The 20,157-nt window shown below is 42.0% G+C and overlaps 1 protein-coding gene across 2 annotated transcripts in view; it reads left to right on the top strand.

The window, feature by feature from the left end:
* The window catches only part of si:ch73-22o12.1 (poliovirus receptor), an 86,371-nt gene that overhangs the window by 34,825 nt on the left and 31,389 nt on the right, over positions 1 to 20,157 (top strand). The window contains exons 2-7 of one of the 2 annotated variants that reach the window (XM_041986799.1): positions 234 to 343; positions 1,177 to 1,426; positions 4,967 to 5,260; positions 5,443 to 5,560; positions 6,125 to 6,273; positions 13,245 to 16,926. In XM_041986799.1, coding sequence (XP_041842733.1) covers positions 234 to 343; positions 1,177 to 1,426; positions 4,967 to 5,260; positions 5,443 to 5,560; positions 6,125 to 6,273; positions 13,245 to 13,825 — 1,502 coding nt within the window. In that variant the 3' untranslated portion in view covers positions 13,826 to 16,926. Of the gene's footprint in view, positions 1 to 233; positions 344 to 1,176; positions 1,427 to 4,966; positions 5,261 to 5,442; positions 5,561 to 6,124; positions 6,274 to 13,244; positions 16,927 to 20,157 lie in introns of those variants that run through there. The other variant, XM_041986800.1, reaches the window with a different exon arrangement.

Below are 20,157 nucleotides of genomic sequence, written 5' to 3'. Positions count from 1 at the left end.
TTTTTTATTTTTTTATTTCAGCCACTCTATCCACACGGGCACAGTCGTGGAGAGACACCAGACTCTTGGCCTACTTGCCTGGGTTCACTAATACTGTCCTCTGTTGTACCAGACACTTGCTCATTTATCATCAAGAGGCTTTCCACCAAAATGTGCTCCCTTTCTCTGCTTCCTCCACCAGTGTAGGAAATGACTGCAGCTAATGTTTTCTTTATCCTCCTTGTTTCCTGCAGGAACATCGGGTCAGAGGGTGAAGGTAGAGCCAGAGGTGTTGTCGTATCCTGGCCAGACAGTCAACCTGCGCTGTGCCTTCTCGGATGCCACAGGGGTGCAGCTCACAATGGTCAGATACACAAAAGGCCAAGATGCAATTGTCTTTCTTTTTCCTCTGTCAGAATTTCATTCTCTTTTCACTAACACACTTGGATCAACTCTAAACTGAGTTTGTGGGATGAAATTCTCATAAAAATGTCTTTTTTATTCTGAAATTGCAGCTCACTCTGCTGACACAATACAATTTGTGGAAATTGCTCAGGATTATAGTTTACTTCACAGTTAAAGCGAGCAGGTGTCGCCATTATTGTAATGCACAGTTTTGATGCTTTTCTGAGAATTAAAGTATTTATTTACCTTGACTTGATTCTGAAGGTTTGCAAATTTAGTTATCCAGGTGGTGAATAGCAATTCACAGCAACTATAAGAACTGTGATTCAGTTCCATATGCCTTGTTTATTTGGCAAATTAAACCGTAATCTAACAGCTCGAAGCCCACACAAATAATCCTAAGGCTGGCAATAGGTTTTTACCACATTTAGGCTTAATGTTTATAACTCCAAACAAACAATACTGAGCATCATTTTGCTTCAGGGGATTGAAAATGGTAATGGGTGCACTTTTAGTTGCATTTCAATGAAGTGGAAGTGCACAGTTCTGTTGTTTCCTCTATGAACAGTGTAGAGAGTACCGCTCCTGGATATACTTGCATCCATATTCATACCTGCTCCACTTCCTTGATTGTGATGCTGTGTGCATGGCCCCGGGGAGTTTACATTAAAACGTGGATATTTTAAAATGCTCCTCTGTGTTGCTTATCAATGCCATGATAAATGAGGCCTGTTGTTTTTCTTTGTCATCGTACCCCTCCTGACCGCTGACCCTGTGCGTGCTCCATTACAGATCACGTGGATCTATGAGCCAAAGGATGGAGAAAGGATCAACATAGCCGTTTTTCACCCCAACTTTGACCCCAACTACCCAGAGTCACCGGTGAAGGGAAGGGTCACATTTGCACCCAGTCCACCAACCCTGTCCAACCCTTCTATCCAGATAAGTGGCGTTACAATGACTGATGAGGGGAAGTACGTCTGTGAATATGCAACCTACCCCGATGGCAACGAGCAGGGAATTACTCAGCTGGTCATGTTGGGTAGGTCACTAACTTAATCTACTGCATTATAAACATCGGTTATTAAATTGTAATAAAGCTGTAGCTTCCTTAAAGCACGCAGAAATGTTTGGAGCATAAAAATTATGTTGACTGATTTTTGGCTAAGTCATCCCTTTTGAATCAAGGCTTTTTCAGCGTTTAATCTTGAGTCAGTCTTTGTGATTCAACAGCTATAGAGCTGCTTCTCAGCCAGAAAGACTGGCCACTAAACTCTCCCAGTCTATAACTGAGAATTGCTTATGTCAGAGGCTGGGGACAGGACTTTAAGAACAGACTAGATCAAGTAAAGCTAGACTATTTGTTAAAAATAAAAAATTGGATAAAGTCTGTTTAATCCATTAAGAACAAATAGGATTAAGCATCACTTTATACTGGAAATAAAAACAGCAGTACAAAGCCAATTAGGTAATTGTTTGTGTTATTCTGCTTTTAATGGCTACAATCACATGGACAGCAATATTATAAAATTAACTAAACTGGCTCTGTTAACAACGTTTTCTAATTATCTTAACCACAATAAGGTCATATTTAGACTAAGTAACAATCTAAATGAGCTATGTGGCTATTGTAGTTTTCAGGGGTACAAACCAGAGTAGACTAAAGCTTCATGTTTTAGGGGATATTGAGCATAATTAAGTTTATGGGTGAGTGCAAACATTATTAAGTAAAATGATGTAATGTGGGTCATTACTTTAACTATGTATGATGTAAACTTTGGATAGAATGGGAACTTTGAGTAGAATATCTTATCTGCAACTCATGTAAACTTGTTGTCTTATGTCGATGTCAGTAGTTGGACATTGATGTCCATGTACACATAGCCGTTGTTCTTATATCCCCATTGGTATAAATGCAGCAGCAGACGGAAAGAACTTCAAACAAAATTGTTGTTAGAACAGACATATACAATGACATAATGAAATTGTATCCTAGACTGAGAAAAAGAAAAACAGTACTTCTAGAAGTCTAGTAAAACAAAAAGACTCAGAACTGAAATGACTGCCAACCAGTCTGAAATGGTGCCTAGTTCAAGTTCGTCAAAAACAGGTAATGGTTACTTCACTGCCAGCCAGCAGGTGAGCAATTTTGTAAGATTTGGAACTGGATTTCAGACAGAAAATAGATTCACTGATAACACATGCTGTTCAAGATCAAGTTTGTACAAGTAAAATACAGTAGAATAGTTCCAGTTTGACTTTTACTTTAAAGTTGTTTTAACAGGTAGCAGGTAGAACTGTCAGACTTCAGAGTGAAACCAAAAGTTTAGCCTGTTCTTTTATGACAGTACCTTAATCACATAGATGTTATAGACAACACTGTGCCATGACAAACAATGGATGACGTCATGGTTTTAGTAGGGAAATTCCAGTTTACCTGATGTCTTGAAGATAATGAAAAAATGTTACAACTGCAAGGATTTAATGGTAAAGTCAGAGACCTATTTTTGTTGTTTTGAACAAGTCATCCAAGTCAAGCTAAATCAAACAAAAGATGCAGAAAATGACAAAGTAAGCTTTAGGCTACATAACAGCTGTTTTACCCATCAGAGTGAGTGGCTTTACAACTGTTGTTACATGTATTTACTAACAAGCACCAATTGCATGCACATTGATTAGGTCATATTAAATGAGTCAACAGTGTACAATTAAGTCATAGGGGCGGCGTGGCTCAGCAAGGTAGAGCGGTCGTCTCGTAACCCGAGGGTTGCCGGTCCGATCCTCGGCCAAGTCGGGTTCATGTCGAGGTGTCCTTGGGCAAGACACCGAACCCCTAATTGCTCCTGATGGGTCGTGGTCGAGCATGGCAGCTTCCGCCATCAGTGTGTGAATGTGTGTGTGAATGGGTGAATGTGATGTATAATGTAAAGCGCTTTGGGTATCATTCCAGGTACAGTAAAGCGCTATATAAATACGGACCATTTACCATTTACCATTGGAAGCTATTAAATTATTTTCATGGTAGAAATTTTTGTGAAAATATATATTTGCACAACATAGATTAGGTTTTGGGGGTTTAATTATTTATTCATTCATTCATTTTCTATACAACTTAATCCAATTCCGGGTCGTGGGGAAGCTGGAGCCTATCCCAGCAATTGGCAAGCAAGAGGCAGGGTACACTCTGGACAGGTCACCAGTCCATCGCAGGGCCAATACAGAGAGACAAACAAGCACTTACACTTATACCCACTGCTAGGGAGAATTGAGAGTGACCAATTAACCTAACATGCATGTCTTTGGATGGTGGGTGGAAGCCGGAGTACCCGGAGAGAACCCACGCATACATGGGGGAAACATGCAACTCCACACAGAAAGGCCACTGTTCCAAGCCCACCCTAGCCAAGGCTTGACCCAGTGACTGGCTTTCTGTGAGGTGGTGGTAACAACCACAGAGTGTTAATCTGTGTCAACATAATGAGCTTGAAATGTTAATTGTCAAATTTTTTGAAAAAAAAAAAAAAAAAGAAAATACTGCTGTAATTTCTTTTAGAATTTTTTTTAATCAGGTGCAGGGGACTCAAGTTTAGGACAACTCTAACTTATTAAAGATCTGTAGTTTGAGATTTTCAGTATTTCATATGCCATCAATGGGTTTTATGAGAAGAAAGTCTCAGAGAAATTGGCCAGCTGTGTTTATAAGTTTAAATTACCTTTTCTAGACAAAAGTCTTGTTCTGTGTTCAGTAATTATCTCTCCTTCCAAGTTTCCACAGACTCACTGAATCTGTGCCAAGGCACAAGCTGTTCTATGGGGGTTTTTCCTTTATCACTCATCTAGTTGTATGAAAATGCATAGTTACCTTGCAGACTTTATGTATTAATGTTACCTCCCTGTTGGGTTACCCTCTAGTGCGCTCTTTTGTCAGAGGTAACATTCAGGTTAAAAGCATTTTATAGCTCGATCTAATTGCGATTATAAATGGTATCATCAGACCAATTGTATTCTTGTTAATGTAAGGGAACCAAGGGTCTAACCTTGGCCCTGCAACAGTGCCTCTGCTCCTCTCATCTCTCTCCATCTTATCATTACCCCCTGCCTTCCCTCAGGCAGGGTATTGATCTGGCTGCTTGTCATGCCTGCTGTCAGCTCCTGTCTTGCCTGCTCTCCTCTGATCCTACAGTAGTATCAGGGAGGGCAAATGAGTAGTGAGAAGAGTAGGGGGGTTTGACTGACTAAGTTTATGTAGTGATTTAGAAATTGTGTATGGAAATTCACTGGACCAGTCAGGGAAATAGTTGATCAATGGTGGGTGATGGGTATAGATTAAAGAAGAGGGGTGAAATGAAGGAAGATTTAGGTTTTGAGTGTTTTGCACCAGAGCTTCTAATTGTTAGTCAATGAAGGCTTTGAAAAGGGAAGAGATTGAGTGGACAGAGAGGGGTGGGGGTGGTACAGAATGTTTACTTTCTATGCTGGCGACTTAGTTGTCTTTTCATTTTATCTATCTCTACATCCTTTAATTACTTTCTCTCTGTCTGCATCCTCCACTCCTTCATCATTTCAACGATGTATCCATCAGCCAAGCCTCAGAACTCCGCCTCCATCGTAACAGTGAACACTGGCACTCAGCCTGTTGTGGTGGCTCGCTGTGAGTCTGTAGATGGTCGCCCTGCTGCAAAGATCTCCTGGGTGACCACAGCCAAGGGCAACGCAACAACATCCACTACAGCTGGGGCTAGCAACACTGTGACGGTGAGCAGCGAGTACAACCTGGTTCCCTCACCAGAGGACAACGGGAAAGACATCAGCTGCGTGGTGGAGCACAGGACCCAAGTCAAACCAGAAAGCATACCATTAAAACTAGCCATTCAGTGTAAGACAACACACACATACACACCCCACCCTATCCTCTCATAACTTCTTTTAATGTTCACACTGTAATGTGATAGGCTTTGTCAATTCCAAATCTTGGAGTTATTAATTGAACTTTTTTCTGTGTCGCCCCCAAAACGCCACCCCAACCCTCACTCCTGCCATTCACGTGTCCTCCCCCAGATGCCCCTGTGGTGGAAATAAAGGGGTATGACCATAACTGGTATTTGGGTCGTACAAATGTGATTCTCATCTGTGAGGCTAAAGCCAACCCCATTCCCACCACCATCAACTGGAAAACGTGAGTATCAGGACTTTATAGAAACCTTGTTGTCTTGTCTTTTGCAGCACCATGCTTTGATTTCTCACATTTTCCTTCCTCTCCATCCACTCGCAAGTCCACAATCCTCACAGAGCTGTAATCAGCGCTTTTATTATTGCTGCTGCAGAGCTGTGTGCTCTTGATTATGGAGATAGCTGTATAATTTCTCATAATGGACTCTGTGACAAGATTTAACCCTTTTATAATGAGAAACACAGTATGACTGCCTCTCTCCCTTTTTCTGTATTATGAACACAACTGACACACTAAAAAGGGAAAGATGAGATTTTAGGTATGGATTTAGCAGTTGCAATTTTCCCTTTGTCCCTGTTGCATTTTTCAGCACTGTGTAACAATTGCTTGCTTTTTAAGGGAGGGTGGGAAACCAACTGGTTTTGCACTGGCGATCAAGATTAGTGAAATCTGATGACACTGCACGATGCAGCACAATTCTATAAATGCTCATCTCATTGTGCAGAAAGTTGTCATTTTTTTCATTCTGGGTCCTCTCACTTCTCTTTTCTCACATTCATGTCCCTGCAGCATGTCAGGAGAGATGCCAGACAATGTGCAGATCAACGGCAATGAGCTGAAGGTGCTGAAGGTAGATGAGACCATTAACACCACTTTTGTCTGTGAGGTCAATAATCGCATCGGGACGGGAAAGAGTCAGGTCACAGCAATGATACGAGGTGAGCTGGATGACACAAGTGCACACCCTTTAGTTTATAAATACTCAAGTGTATATGTCCCTTGAAATGCAGGTGAGAAAAGATTTTAAATCTAGATTTGACATACAAGTACAACATGCATTCAGTTTATCACTTAGTTGATGAAAAGGCCATATTTATGCACTTCCCTATAATACAAGAAGTTGGTGTCACATGTCCACTCATTTGGTTCTCGAAATAGATTTAGCCAGTACATACTGTGATTTCTTCATTTCCATATGAGCTGATAAATTACAGATTGTAAATACATCAATAAAGCATGAAATTCACATTTAAAATTAGCTGATCATCTTAACTTTCCATATGAAAACATTATATCCTGGGAACTGGTTAACTGGAACCAACTGCTCTTTTATCACACAAGTCACACATTTCTTGTTGTTGATTTTATGGCTTCCTCAGGGATACACCTTGCCTTTACGTGCATTCACACACAAACACACAGATACATATGCATTCTCCATGCCGACAACTGTCTTGAGTGTGCAGTATAGGGCTAGAGGGTCCAGCTGCTCTGTCCTTGGTGTGTGTGAATTTCTGAGTTGGGGTGTTTGTGCTGTCAAGTACTTTTGAATTTTCTACTTCTGCTGTACATGTCTCTTTCTGTGTTTGCTGTTGAGAGTGCATGCCACTTATTCACATTTCATTGCATGCTATTTATAAACTGTTTTATCGAATGATTCTACAATCTTGTGCATCTTTTCAAAGATATTTTTGTGTGTCTTCCATTTTTGGTTTATTTTTAAGAGAAAGTAGTTTTCTCACCTGAAGACTTGATCATAGATCGGATTGAGCAGCTCCTCAGCAGCACGTTTGACCATGAGTAATGACAGGAGGGACTTGGCAAGTCAAATGACCAGTGTTTTTAAAGAGTGAGACTTTTGAATGTTAGGCTGTAGCCCTAAATGAGATACATTCTTGACTTTGAAATAAAGGGGATTTGAATGTTTTGGGTGAGGCTGAAATGAGACTTTCACTCATATACATTGTATTTGTGTAATGCATGTATCTTTTTCAGGTGTGTGCATATGTGTGGTGGATAGTTATGGAAAATAAGGCTTTGGGTTAGAGTCATACAGAATAGGGCCAGTTTGACTGAAAAACAGGCCATGCTGCACAACCTCCCTATATTCCTCAAGAGTTTAGCTGTACCTTTCAGCAGGGTTCAAGCCAGCATTTCACTTCATACAAAATGCATCTCCTTCCACTCTTCTGTCACATGCTTGCACTTAACCTGAAGATATTTTCTGCTGACATGGGGGTAAACCTTGTCCTTAATTGGGGGGGGGGGGGGGTCTATTTCTCCATTACCTACATCATGTTACCCCACCTTTTCATGCCCTCATTTTTTTTCTCTGTCCTTTTGCTCATTCTCTCCCTATAGTTTTTTTTTGTTTCATTTCTCTTTCATCCCTCCCATCTTTCTTCAAGTCTCTTGGCTCCTTATGGTGCCACAGCATGCGTCATGACTCCTCTGGGGCCACTCTGTACTGCTGCATACAGTTGTAGTATAACTGGCCTTTCTAGCACAAAGGGTATCACAGTCTCCTACTGTGTTTTACAAGCAACAAGATCGGAAGATGCAAAGATCCAGGGAGCAAGATGGAACTGCTGCTTTTAGAATACAAAGCCAGGGAGTGTGCACCAGGATAAATCGGTGCCAGCATGCAATCTTTAGTCGGTGAAGGAGAGAGTAAAGGCATGAGGGATGGAGGGAGAGAGTGATGCTGACAGCATTTAAAACTCCCATGGGAATCTTGTGCCACTGAATCCTATCTCCACAGCCATTGGCCTCCACTATCTCTCAGCATAGCGTGTGTTTCTGTCACTCTCCAAGCCTCTCAGAGCGGATCAGTCACCCTTTGCTGCTTCAGCTCCCCACTGCTTCTCTTCTCACTCCACCATCCATTCCTCTCCTGCTCTGTCTTTTATCCTACATTTCCACTCCTCCCTCATTTTTCATTCCACTTTCTCCTTTTTTTTTTTCTCCGTCACAATAATTTTCTTTTGGGTCTCTTTTGTTTCCTCTCGTGTTGAACTTCCCACAGTTTCCTCCCCCATCTTGTCTTGTTCTCTCACTGCCAGCCACCTCCTCCTTCCATCCTACTCCAATCTTACTCATTTGCAGAAGAAGGAAGAGGATAAGATACAAGCTAAATATGCCAACAGTTAAGAGGTGACTAAGGCAACTAGCAAATGTCAGAGTGAGGGAGTTTTGTGAAAATCTGAGTAATGATGGGAGGAAGGTGCAAAAACAGTAAGCATTGTTGCAAAGGATGGAAAGGATTATGCTCAAAATAAAAAGTAAGAAAGCTGTGCAAAGACTCCAGATTGGGCGTGATTCAGACCAGCAGAGGCAAATGTGAATCTGTGTAGACAAACTGGGCTAAGGGGACCAGACAAGCGTGAAATGGTCAACACCTGCTGCACGGCAGGTCCCCCACTCTTTCATACCCCATAGCTGCATGACACACATACACAAACATAAATCCACTCACAAGTGTGTGTTTGCTAACTCATGTCGTCTGCCCTCAGTCGTGCCCTGCACACATGGGGGCAGAGAGAGGGATGGATGTCCTCTCTTCTCCTTCCTGTGCCTCTTTTTCATCTTCGACCCTACTGCTTAGTCACACATAAACATGCCCTGTTCTCCTTTTTTTCGGTATATCTTTCGCTCACTATTTATTTGGCTGTAGTTTGCTCTTTTCATTGCATCTTTCATCTTCTCAGTTAGCATATGCTCTCTCCTCATCCTACTTATCTTTCTCAGGTTGTCTTTCAGCCTCCGCAAGTCTATGCTGAGCTCCCTGCTCAGAGAAGAGACTCCTGCCCCCAGCATTCTCTCTCTCTCTCTTATACCCATGATATCTCCCTCCCTTTATGAGCTTAACTCTTACATAGCAGCAGCTCTTCCTTAATCACAGCTTAGTAGTCTCCATCCCTCCATCCATCCCTCCATTTTGGGCTCTTCTCAGGGGGGTTCTTGTGTGGCTAACCCAGATTCCCTCCATCTTCGGTCTTAGTTTATTTTTCCTCTCATTGGTCCTAAAAGAGGTAGCTCAGCTGAACTTTAAAAAAAAAAAAAAAAAAAAAAAGGAAAAAAGTTAAATGCCCCGGATTGTATCCCCCCATGTGGTCTGAGCTGCTCTTCAGTTCAACAGAGAGGAGATTTCCTTTCAATTTGGTGCAATCTCTCCCATTTTCAGACTCATCTAAGGAGACAGTTCAAGGGCAAGGGCCTTGGCTGTTTTCCTGCTGGGTTAGGGTGTGTGTGCATGCGCAGGACTGCCTGCATCTGCCTGTGTCTGTCAGTGTGTGTCTCTAGCCATGCGAAAACAGCCAGAGAACAGGTCTGATGGAGCCAAGTCTCCCTCCAGCCTGTGACTGGCCCCCTTCCCACCCCTCATTAGAGCATACATACAGATTTGTGTAAAAAACACACATACACAGAGCTATGTTCAATAACTTAACATGATGACAGCGAGTACTACTGAGCTATGCTCTAGGTGCAGCCCACCCCACAATGGGATCACTGATGACCATAATGGTGTGGGGGTGTGTATGTGATTGTGACCATGCATGTTTTTGGGAAGCTGCAGTTAATGTTATTTCTGCTCCATCTCTCTCATTACTTTTGGTCATTTGAAGCATATAGTCATTTTGGATGAGACTGCATAAGAAGCATGCGGTTCTTTTGGCATCCACAATACATTGTCTATGTATGGGGAGTTGCTTACTGTAGTTATGTATGTTTGGTTTGTTTTTGTTTTTTTTTCTCCTCCAGTTATCCATACAGCATGCATCTTGCAGTCTTTCTGCTGGCTCATCCAGCATCATGTGTTTATGTCCCTCTTCATCCACTTAAATAAATTCCACTGGTGCTTTGTTAGTGGGTCTGTGCTGGCAGCCTGGGCTGGCTCCTTTACATCTATTTTAAATTTTTCAAGTGTTGTCTCCAGAAGGTTGGAATAAAACATGACTTATCATCCTACAAAAGGAATTGCCACCACAGACTTTGAAAGAGGCACTTAAGAAGTGACTTAAGAGCGACCCATTAAAAATAATTGGATGAGAAGTACTTATGAAGAATTTGCATATAGAACAGGGGTGCCCAAGTCCAGTCCTCAAGAGCTACTATCCTGCAACTTTTAGATGTAACCCTTCTCCAATACGCCAGGATCAAATGACAGAATTCCCTCATCCACATGTAATTCAGCTCAGCAGAGGCCTGGTAATGAGCCATTCATTTGATTCAGGTGTGGAGAAGGGCTGCATCTAAAAGTTGCAGAATTGTAGCTCTCGGGGACTTGACTTGGGCACCCCGATTTAGAATTTGAGTGTAATTCCATTAAATGTGATTGAAATATGTGGCCACATCTGGCCAAAGGTTTTCACAGACATTGAAATGTTGTATGTGGTGGAGTGCTGCAGAGCCAGAGGTGATAATGCATTTCTTGTGTTCCTGTTACAAGTGGACACTGAGACACTGGCTCTCACTTTCGTGTGCGTGAACAGGACTGTTTAGCACAGCATACAAAGAGAGAGAGAGAGAGCCAGTGTGCTTTGGGAGAATGGTGGGAGAAAACCAACGAAAGGAGAAAATATATCCATCATTATTAATTCTTTCCCTAGGCGTATGTTGCATGCGAAGCGCAGAGAGAAGTAGCATAAGACAGAAGTACAAATGTAAATTGGAGCGATGGCAGGGCAAATAGATTGCAGGAGACAGAGTGTGTGCAGGAGACAGCTGGTGAAGTGGAGGCAGAGATGGAGGAAAGGGAAGTGGAGAACAGAAGAGGCAGACATATAGAAGAAGAAAAGAGCAGAGCACAGGTGCAGAAAGCAGAAGACTTCCATTTTCTTACTTGACAAGAATCAGCGTTACAAGAGTAATTCTGTCAGCTCTCTGTACACTTAACAAGAAGGGCTGGCTTTTGTAGGATTTCAAATGAGAATGACAATAAGAATCTAGTTGATTTGATGCTTTCAAATTTAGGCAGGGATTTCAACAGCAGCGTCTTGTGGTTAATCCTCTGCAGCTGCTGAAGGTGCAGACATCAAAGAGGAGAGCCAGAGCTGCAGAGAAGATGTTCGGCATATCTGAGGCTTCCTGATCACTGTCAGTGAGGGACTAGACTTAAAATATTTATTTGTTCATCACGACTTTGCTTGATTCAAACCTGATGGGAGCTGGAACACTTCAGAATGGCAGACGATAACCAGCCATTACTACGTGACATGATGATTCTACATCGCACTTTATTCAAGTAGAGTTAAAAGAAAAAAAAAAAAAACATTTAAAATGCATAATGCAAATACTTTGGATCCTTTAAAAGTGGAAATAATATACACAGAAAAAAAAATCAATTTCCTCTCTAAAAGTAAGCTTACTCTTTAAATCTCCATAGATGACATGTTGCCGTAGAAACGGCTTATGGAATAACATCTAAGCTGTCTTTATAATGTATTCATCTTTTCTATTTAAGTAAACTCACTTGATATGTTGCCCAAGTATGCAACATAATCGAGTCATTTGGAGGGCATTTTTCTTCAAAAGTGCTTCACAGTACAGTGATGGCAAATATTAATTCTGGCAGCCTTACAGCCAAACTACTAACCCACTGAGTTAGAGATGATGACTACTTTTATTTTTGGGGGGGGGGGGGGTCAGTAACAGGCTCTGTTTATGGGGACCTGTCCCCAAAAGCTCTTAGAGCCCATCTTGTCATGAGCTTAAAAAAAGAAACTGTTTTTTAGGCAAATTTCCTTATGCAATAACAGTTGCATTCATCTTCTTTTTTTTCTTTAGGAAAAAAATGTATTAGTCAGAATCAAAGTGTTTCTAGTGCTTAATCTCAGACATTTTACTGCCACCATAATTCTCAGCCTGAGTCCTAACCAGCAGTTTTCTTGACTGCAGAAAGATCTGTATCTATTGTAATTTAAATACCTGCTCTAAAATACAGCTTTAATGTGACTGGAAGTGACTTTCAAAGGAGCAGAAGGAGCCATACTGTTGACAAATCATGTGGGAATTCCTCACTACTTTATCCCAGGAGTTTTTAAGGATACATGTGCAGAAGTAGTAATACCGTGTATTGAATGGCAGAGCCCTAATTGTGCTCATATCCCCCTTGATCAGCTTGGACTTCATCAGCCTTTGAAATAGACTTTTTTTGTGTGTGTTTATGTGGAGCAAGGCTGATGTGGCTTACTTCGTGATGCTGCAGTAAAAATTGCTCTGCATCTTGAACTGAGTGCACTCGAGCAGGGTCTGTTTAACAGAAGTGGACAGGGGTGCAAGTCTGTCCCCCTGCTCTTCAGTCATGGCTTCCAGGAAGAGTTGTCATTCTGCTATATCACTTTGTCATTCACTGCATCTACTAAGTCCTCCACCACCACCACCACCTCCTCCTCATCATCTGTTTCCACCCTGCCTTCCTCCATCCGTCATTGCCGTCTGCATGGCTTCCTCTTGTTCTGCTCAGCACACGCCCTCCCTGCCTTTTCAGACAATTTGTGGTTTGCTTTTTACTTCTTCCCCTGTTCTTAGCTTGTGTTGTGGTTTGTTTCGAGTCTTGGATGGACCCTGACTGTCAAAGGGCAACACAGGGAAACAGTGATGTGAGAATAGGGACAGGAGCAGCTCTGAGGGAGGGAAGAAAATGTCAGTGTAATGGGAAGCTCAACACACACAGATACACACTTGCCTGTACTGATACCTCAGCACTCTTACACACTTGACTGAATACAGTTCAGACCAGCATCACTGACATCTCCCTACCCCTACTTTTTTCTCTTTTCCCTGTCTTTTCTCCCTGCTCCCTTTTTATGCTGTCTCTGTTTCCCCTCTGGTGTCGTTATTTTTCTCTTTCACAACCATTTCCTTTTTCTTCCATTTTCTTCCTTCTTACCTCTTTTCCCTCCCACAGAGCCCAGATCGAGCCCATCCAATGCTGGTGTGGTGGCAGGAGCTATTATTGGTTCCCTGCTGGCCCTCCTTTTGGTAGCTGCCCTTATTGCCGTGCTTGTCACCCGTAGCCGCAGGCAGCAGCAAGGTTACCGAGCCAACGGCGGCAGCGACATGAAGACGCGCATATTCGGTGGTGGCAAGAAAGCGAGCAAGAATGGCACAGGTGTCGGGGGCAGCAGTGTCGGAGGTGGTAACAACAACGGCCCCATCTATGTTTACAATGAGAGCTCGTCCCATCAGGGCCTTGGAGAGAAAAACAACCACCACCAGCCACTCACAATCGGGGGGCGGCCTGAAGTTGTTGCCACTACGCCCACTGCCCAAGACATCCTGCTGAGCAACGAATTAGACGAAGCAGAGAGGAGGAAGTTTGATGAGATGGAAGAGGAGGAGAGGTATGACCACTTTTCTGGAGGGGCCCCAATCCTTCAGCTACGCCCACCTCATGACCAGGATGATATGATTGGAGATTACCTGGATGATGACATGGAGTCCCAGCGGGATGGCTCTGTCATCTCACGGACTGCAGTTTACGTATAGAGGAGGAGGAGAGCAACAGAGGAGAAGGGAGAAAAAAAAAGAGGCTTGAGAATTACTCTTGAGGATTTCGTGGCTTTGGGGTCTTGTTCCTGTCTGGTAGAGAAAAGAATACCATTTTTATTTTTGCTAATTGATTTTAAATGTATCCTAATATTAATCACAATGCAGCCCCAGACTGGACTGAATAAGAGGGTGTGTGGGATATTTTAAAAGGAGGGTTGTCAGGTCTCTATGAATTGAAAAGCAGAAGAGAAAAGAACAACTCATCTCCCACTACTTCTGCTCATTCTCTCTTCACCATTGGGACCTTGACTCTTGACTGACAGACTAAAGAGAAACTATACAGTGTGGGAGTAAGGTAATGGATTACAGGATGCATCTGACTTGCATATTCTCTTACCTTCACTTGGGGGGGTGGGGTTTGCACAGTTTGTTGCCCTCAATTGTCAGTCCTGTTTTGGTAATGTTTTATGCTGTAACATCTGGTGTGTTTGTGTACAGAAGATACCTATGAGGTGTATTGGGGAAGTGAACTGTTAATTTTCTCATGCCTAATAATGAGTTCTCTTATCTGCCTTCCTCTAAAACTTTGAAAAAGGATCTCTGAAGATTATCAGCAACAATAGAGCTTCTAGAATTGGGCTGAACCAAATTTGATAACCTTGTTGTCCTTTTTGGGCTTCACCATAACAAAAAGCAGACAATTTTAACAAAGTAAGTTTGTGGAGAGTTTGAAACAATGTCTTAACAAGGTATTCACATGCAAACTTTTGTACTGTGCCTGGAGGTAAGAGACGGTAAACAAGCGATGAGGGAATGAGGTGCAGCCAATCTGACAGGGTCAAGGGATGAAGAGGGATGTAGGAGAACGAGAAATGAGCATGTCTCTTCTTTTCTCTTCCTCCTCATTTTCATCTCCTCAGAGCTCTCCTGACAGGAGGAGCTTGATTGGTAATGAGCCGTGAAGTCTCTCGCTTAGCTGGGACCAGCAGATTGCCACCACTTATCGTTTATGACGTGGTATTTCCTCTTCTTCATACCACTGCGATTGTGTTCTCATCCTTACAGCTCTCCCTCTTTCTTCATCCCTCTCTCCGGTGTTTATGAAGAGTTTATGATTTATCCAGGGCAAAGCAGAGGTCAGGGCTACCGAGAGCAGAGGAGTATTTTACTGCTCCCGATGTGTCAAATGCCCCACTTACTCGAGTCCAGCCCTGCCTGCCCTGACATATCAGGACTGACTAATCCACCTGGAGTGGCCACACTTACTCCACCCCAGAGACATCCTGCTTCCTTTCACGCTTTAGTAAATGGCCGGATGTAAGACAACCTCACATCTAAAGAGTCTGCATTAGCAAAGACTGATTTTCAATGATAATGATATAATATTTCTACCCATTAGCAGATTCGAAAGGTAGTGAATTGATTGAGAAAGATAAAAAGTTGGGTATTGACTAAGGGGTAACATTTAGTAAAATGGCCTTTTATGATCCAGGTTCAAGGCCATTTATTTCCCGTCTGTTAATTCATCTTTTTTAACAAACCACCGGAGGTCCGTCCATTTAAGTCTGCGGTGTCAAAAGTTCTCGAGGGCTGTGTCTGCTGGTATCGGATCTGTCCTGCTGCAGCACATCTGAATCAAATTAATGAGTAAACATCACTGGGCAGCATAGACAACAAGGTGTTGAGGAGAGCCATTTAATTTGAATCAGGTGTTTTGGCAAAGGGAAACATAAAGCTTGCAAGATTGTGGCCCTCGAGGACCGAAGTTGGACACCCTTGGCTTAAGTAAATATTCCTCCATGACTACTGTACTACCACCATGTTTGAGACTTGGTGTGTACATTGGCATGCATCAGAGCTCTTCCATTCACACTTTTCCCGGCCCTTTAATCAGCTCACCTTTGACACCCATAGGAGGAATCCAGCGAGTGTGGTCTCGATGTCTGGACCGACTTCTGTTAGGCCAGCAAAGATTGAGGCTGGCTTTTGCTTCAGTTAGTAAGGTCAAAGATGGTGGACCCTTGCCAAGGGCAAAGATGACTGTGCTCGCCTGCATCTCTTATCATGGTTGTTTAACCTTGACCTACTGAAGTCACACTTGAATGCAGACCTTGTATCTGTGTAGTTGGAGTCGGCCCTTATTTGCCATTGTGATGGCTGGTAACCTTCAGACAGGCGGAAAGGGAACAGGAAAGAGACACAGGAGAAGACAAAAATAGAGACAGCATTTAGTGTTGATCACCATGTGGCATATTGTAAGCCTGCGTGTTCGATAGGATTATCTTTTAATGGCCTTAGCTTATACATAAATGCAGGTCCTGTCAACCGGAGGTACAGTAAATGTACTGAACACAGCTGATTTGTCACAACCACTCTATATGAAAATGTATTACTTATTTTTGCACTTGTGTTTGTCACGTCTACAAAGAGAAATGAGTGTGAAACTTGGTTTAAAGGTTTTAAAAAAAAAACGGACAAAAATTATGTACATTTTGATGTAAGGTGTCTGTGTATCATATGTCTCTTTATTTTTCTTGTGAAAATGTGCATATTTATGAAAAATGTAAATATCAGATTGATGGAGCCAGTTATGCCTGGAATGAAAAGGAAGACATTCAGGCTTAGCCTAAAGTTCAAATGTCTAGGAGGGATGTCAGAATGTAATTTTTAATATGATTACCTCAGTAGTTTGGGTGTTAACAACACACTCAACTAGCTGAGTCTAGTTGACCCAAAACCTAGGAATCAATTTTGTTTTGGGGAGAAAATTAGATATACTTGTAATTTAATTTTCCAATTTCCATATAATAAGCACAGAATTTCTTTGTGGACAAGTAGCTTTTTTTCCCCTCGTTTTGACTGCCACTCTGCGTAGGGCAAAAATACACACAATTTATTAGGCAGAGTGTAACCACACAAGCAGTGTTACATCTGAGTCAGCTTTCTGTTTGTGTATAGTTGTGTGTTTGTGTATTCCGGTGTCACTTGCAGGCTTTGGGACATCTCTTTGCCATTGGGGTTGTAACCTGAGTTGCTGCTCTCTGTCACTGTAAAAAAAAAAAAACTGGTAAACTGAAGTTTTTATTGTGCATTTTAAAGACACACAAGCTGTACATATACATATGGAGAATGCAGAGAAACATTCGCCCACACACAAACACCCCTCAGTCGCTCTAATTATGCTCACTCCCACAGCCAAACTGTGCTGCAGACACCTCATACCTGACAACTCTGCCGTCTTCTGACATAAGCCCACACAAATATGCTCCCATAGCACACACACAGAGGAAAAAAAACACTAATATGAAAAAATTCTTTCTTTTCTTCTTGCTCAATGGTTGTGTTAGGATGCATGCTGCATCCTGTTAGTTTGGAAAAAGAAAATGCATTGGAATCTGTCACCATGTAGATTCAGGAGAATGCACACCCTTCACTGTCAGAGAAGCTTTCTTCTTATGAAACCATTTATCCTTCATGTTTTGTTCTGGACAGGAAGTATAGCTTTCATTAAAATACCACTGTGCTGACCTCATCCCCATACCGAATCCCTTGCAATGCTTTCAGGAGAGTTGCTCATCCTGCTTCATGTCCAAAATGTTATTTGCGACTTCTTATACTTTAGTCACCTCTGCTGCCACATTCAGGTGAGGCTTGTCAGACAAAATGCATTTAGTGAACCCTGCAATTCTTGCTTGGGTCTAGCACAAGGTTATGTAGTCAAAATATCCAACATTTTTCTTCTTCAGAAAGCCACATATTCTTGCTGTTTGTTTGGCTCCAGACATGTGATGAGTAATCAAAGCCTTAACATCTTCCATCTTGCTCACATAACAACAACAACAACACAACTTTCCTGTGTACATAGTATAAATATATAAATATGTAGCAGAGAACAGAATTACTAATTTATGGTGTCACGTATGTGTATTACTCAGTGACAACAAGCATGAAGGTTTTATTTTCTCCTATTGCCGTTTCTTCCTCTTCTATTATTTTGCAGTGCTTTATAATTTATGTTTTCTGAGTGCTTTATTCTTGACTGCTGCGCTGTGATTGCTGCCAAAGCTGGCAAATATGCTTCTTCTATAAAAGTGAACTGTATACCAACACAAAAAAATGGTCTTACCCCGAAATGTGCTTTTTATTATTGAATGCTCTGTGTAAAAGTTATCTTCTTTTTTCATTTTAAATTTATTTTGGTCTTAAAAAAATAAAATAAAAAAAAAGCAGAGCTGGAATTGTCACAATTTTGTCATGTCTTTCTATTTTTTTTCATATTTGGTTGATATTAAAGAGCTATTGATTTTTAAAATGTTCCAGTGTTGCTGCGTGTGGTGTGTTTTCTCCTTCTCTTCCCTTTTTTTTTTTTTTAACACTTGATACTATGATGGCTGAGGAGCCAGATTGAATGGAAGCGCCAGTCATTGATCTTTACTGATTAGATTTATAGATTAATCGATGAGGATATGAAGTGGCCTCACGCGCTGTCACCCAGTCCCAGACCTTTCTTTCTTTTTTTTAAACTCTCATTTCCTGGTCTGACTGTTTGTCTCAGTTTAGTTTTGATAAATCTGTCTGTGTGTCAACAGAGGCGTGATAACAGGCTCATGTGAAAACCAAGTGCAGGAGTATGAGAAGCCATTTTGTGGAATAGTATTGTCCCGTACTCGAGCTCTACCTCCTCTCAAGGTCTCTGCTTTGCACACCTGTCCTTGTTGAGTGAAGTAAACTTGTCACTTTGGTAATGGGCATGATGGAGATGCTGCAGCTGTTTTAAAGGCCACACTTTTATTAGGTTTCTCACGTAAACATGTCAGTGATAAGTGATAACGAAAGACATACCCCCACACACACACTCGTTTTTGAACATGAATAATTGTTGCTCAACCACTTTCATGCCCAAACTTCAGACAAAAAAAACAGGATCGAGAAGAGGAATGTGTTAATGTACTTTCAGGCCAAACTGAACCCAATGAAAGGGGCGCCTCTCAAAGGCTGCATTGTTTGAACTCTGACTAAACCAAACTGGTTTGGTCAAATTTTAACAGAAAGGCAAGTAGAGGGATGCGAGTCTGTTTATGTACAAATGTGTTGGCCTGTGAGTGCATGTGTTCATGCAAGCATGTGCACCTGCCCTGTTTGGTTTGCATAAAAAAAATGGTTATAATTAAAACCAAAAATCTTCTTTGTCCCCAACAAACAGCACAATCAAGTTCTGTACTTAACAAGCCCGTGATGGTGACAGTTGGTTTGTAGCGGTTACGAGAGCGTGTCCTCGATGTTTGCCCGTTGCTTTGATGCCATCATGTATCTGTGTGTCATCCTGGCACCTTGTCACAGTTCATTTTTGTTGCAGGCTTCTTCTGTCAATGCAGCTATTTACTGTGGGTCCAGCCCACCATCTGGCCGCTCTAATTGCTTTGGATTTGAGGCTGGCGAGATAGAGAGCACTTACACACACAGACGCACTCTGACTCTTTTAGTTTTCTAGTTTAATGTAAAAGACTCAAGTGCAGCAGCAAAGCTTTTAAGCTGTAGCTTGTAATAAAAGCCTGTGCAACACTTGTTTTTGACTCTTTTCTCACAGTAAAAGGTATGTACATCATGTGAAAGCTGTAAAAGCAGTCTTTCCTCTTGCCTCCCTGTGATGCCATACCTGCTCCATTTGAGCTTGGGGCTAATAAGCTGAATCTGAATCCAAAGTGACAGCATCTACACCGCTATCTGTGTTAGCTTACAATGATGAGACATAGTGGTTGTCCTCAGGCTATCTGACTAGCTGGTAGTGGCCTTGTTTTCACCAAATGGTGTGGGAATAGATGGGTATTAGTAAAGGTGCACTTTTGACTGTGGTCCTTGGTCAAATAGCATGTTTAAGAGAGTCTGTCGATATGGTTTGGCACCCTTTGAGTGCAGCACCGCGGATCCAGACTGGATGTTTTTGTGAAAGTGTTTATGGACTTATCAGGTTGTTTGATGTGTGACTACAAGTGTGTCACTGTTGGATACATGCATGTTTGTACATGGATTTATCCTTAACTTCCAGCTCTAGCAGCCTTACCCACAGTGTTGATTAAGCATCTGATCATCTGTGCATGTGGATTAACACACAGACCAACTTTGGACCTTCCCTTCTGATAACTATCAACACAATTCTTCTTATTTAACCTCCCACTCCAGACTTGACTAATAAATCCCACAGTGAGTGATGGATGGCCAAGCCTGTTGCACGGATATCTAAGTGATGGATGTGGTGATCTGAGTCCTCACTGTGATTAAAGCCTGTCTACCTCTGACCTCAATTATTAAAGAAGGCTTCTGCATATTTT

This window comes from Melanotaenia boesemani, chromosome 6 (assembly GCF_017639745.1).
Source record: "Melanotaenia boesemani isolate fMelBoe1 chromosome 6, fMelBoe1.pri, whole genome shotgun sequence".
Taxonomy (NCBI): Eukaryota; Metazoa; Chordata; class Actinopteri; order Atheriniformes; family Melanotaeniidae; genus Melanotaenia; species Melanotaenia boesemani.
The sequence above is the reverse complement of the archived record's forward strand: the minus strand, read 5'-3'. Positions and strand labels throughout refer to the sequence as shown.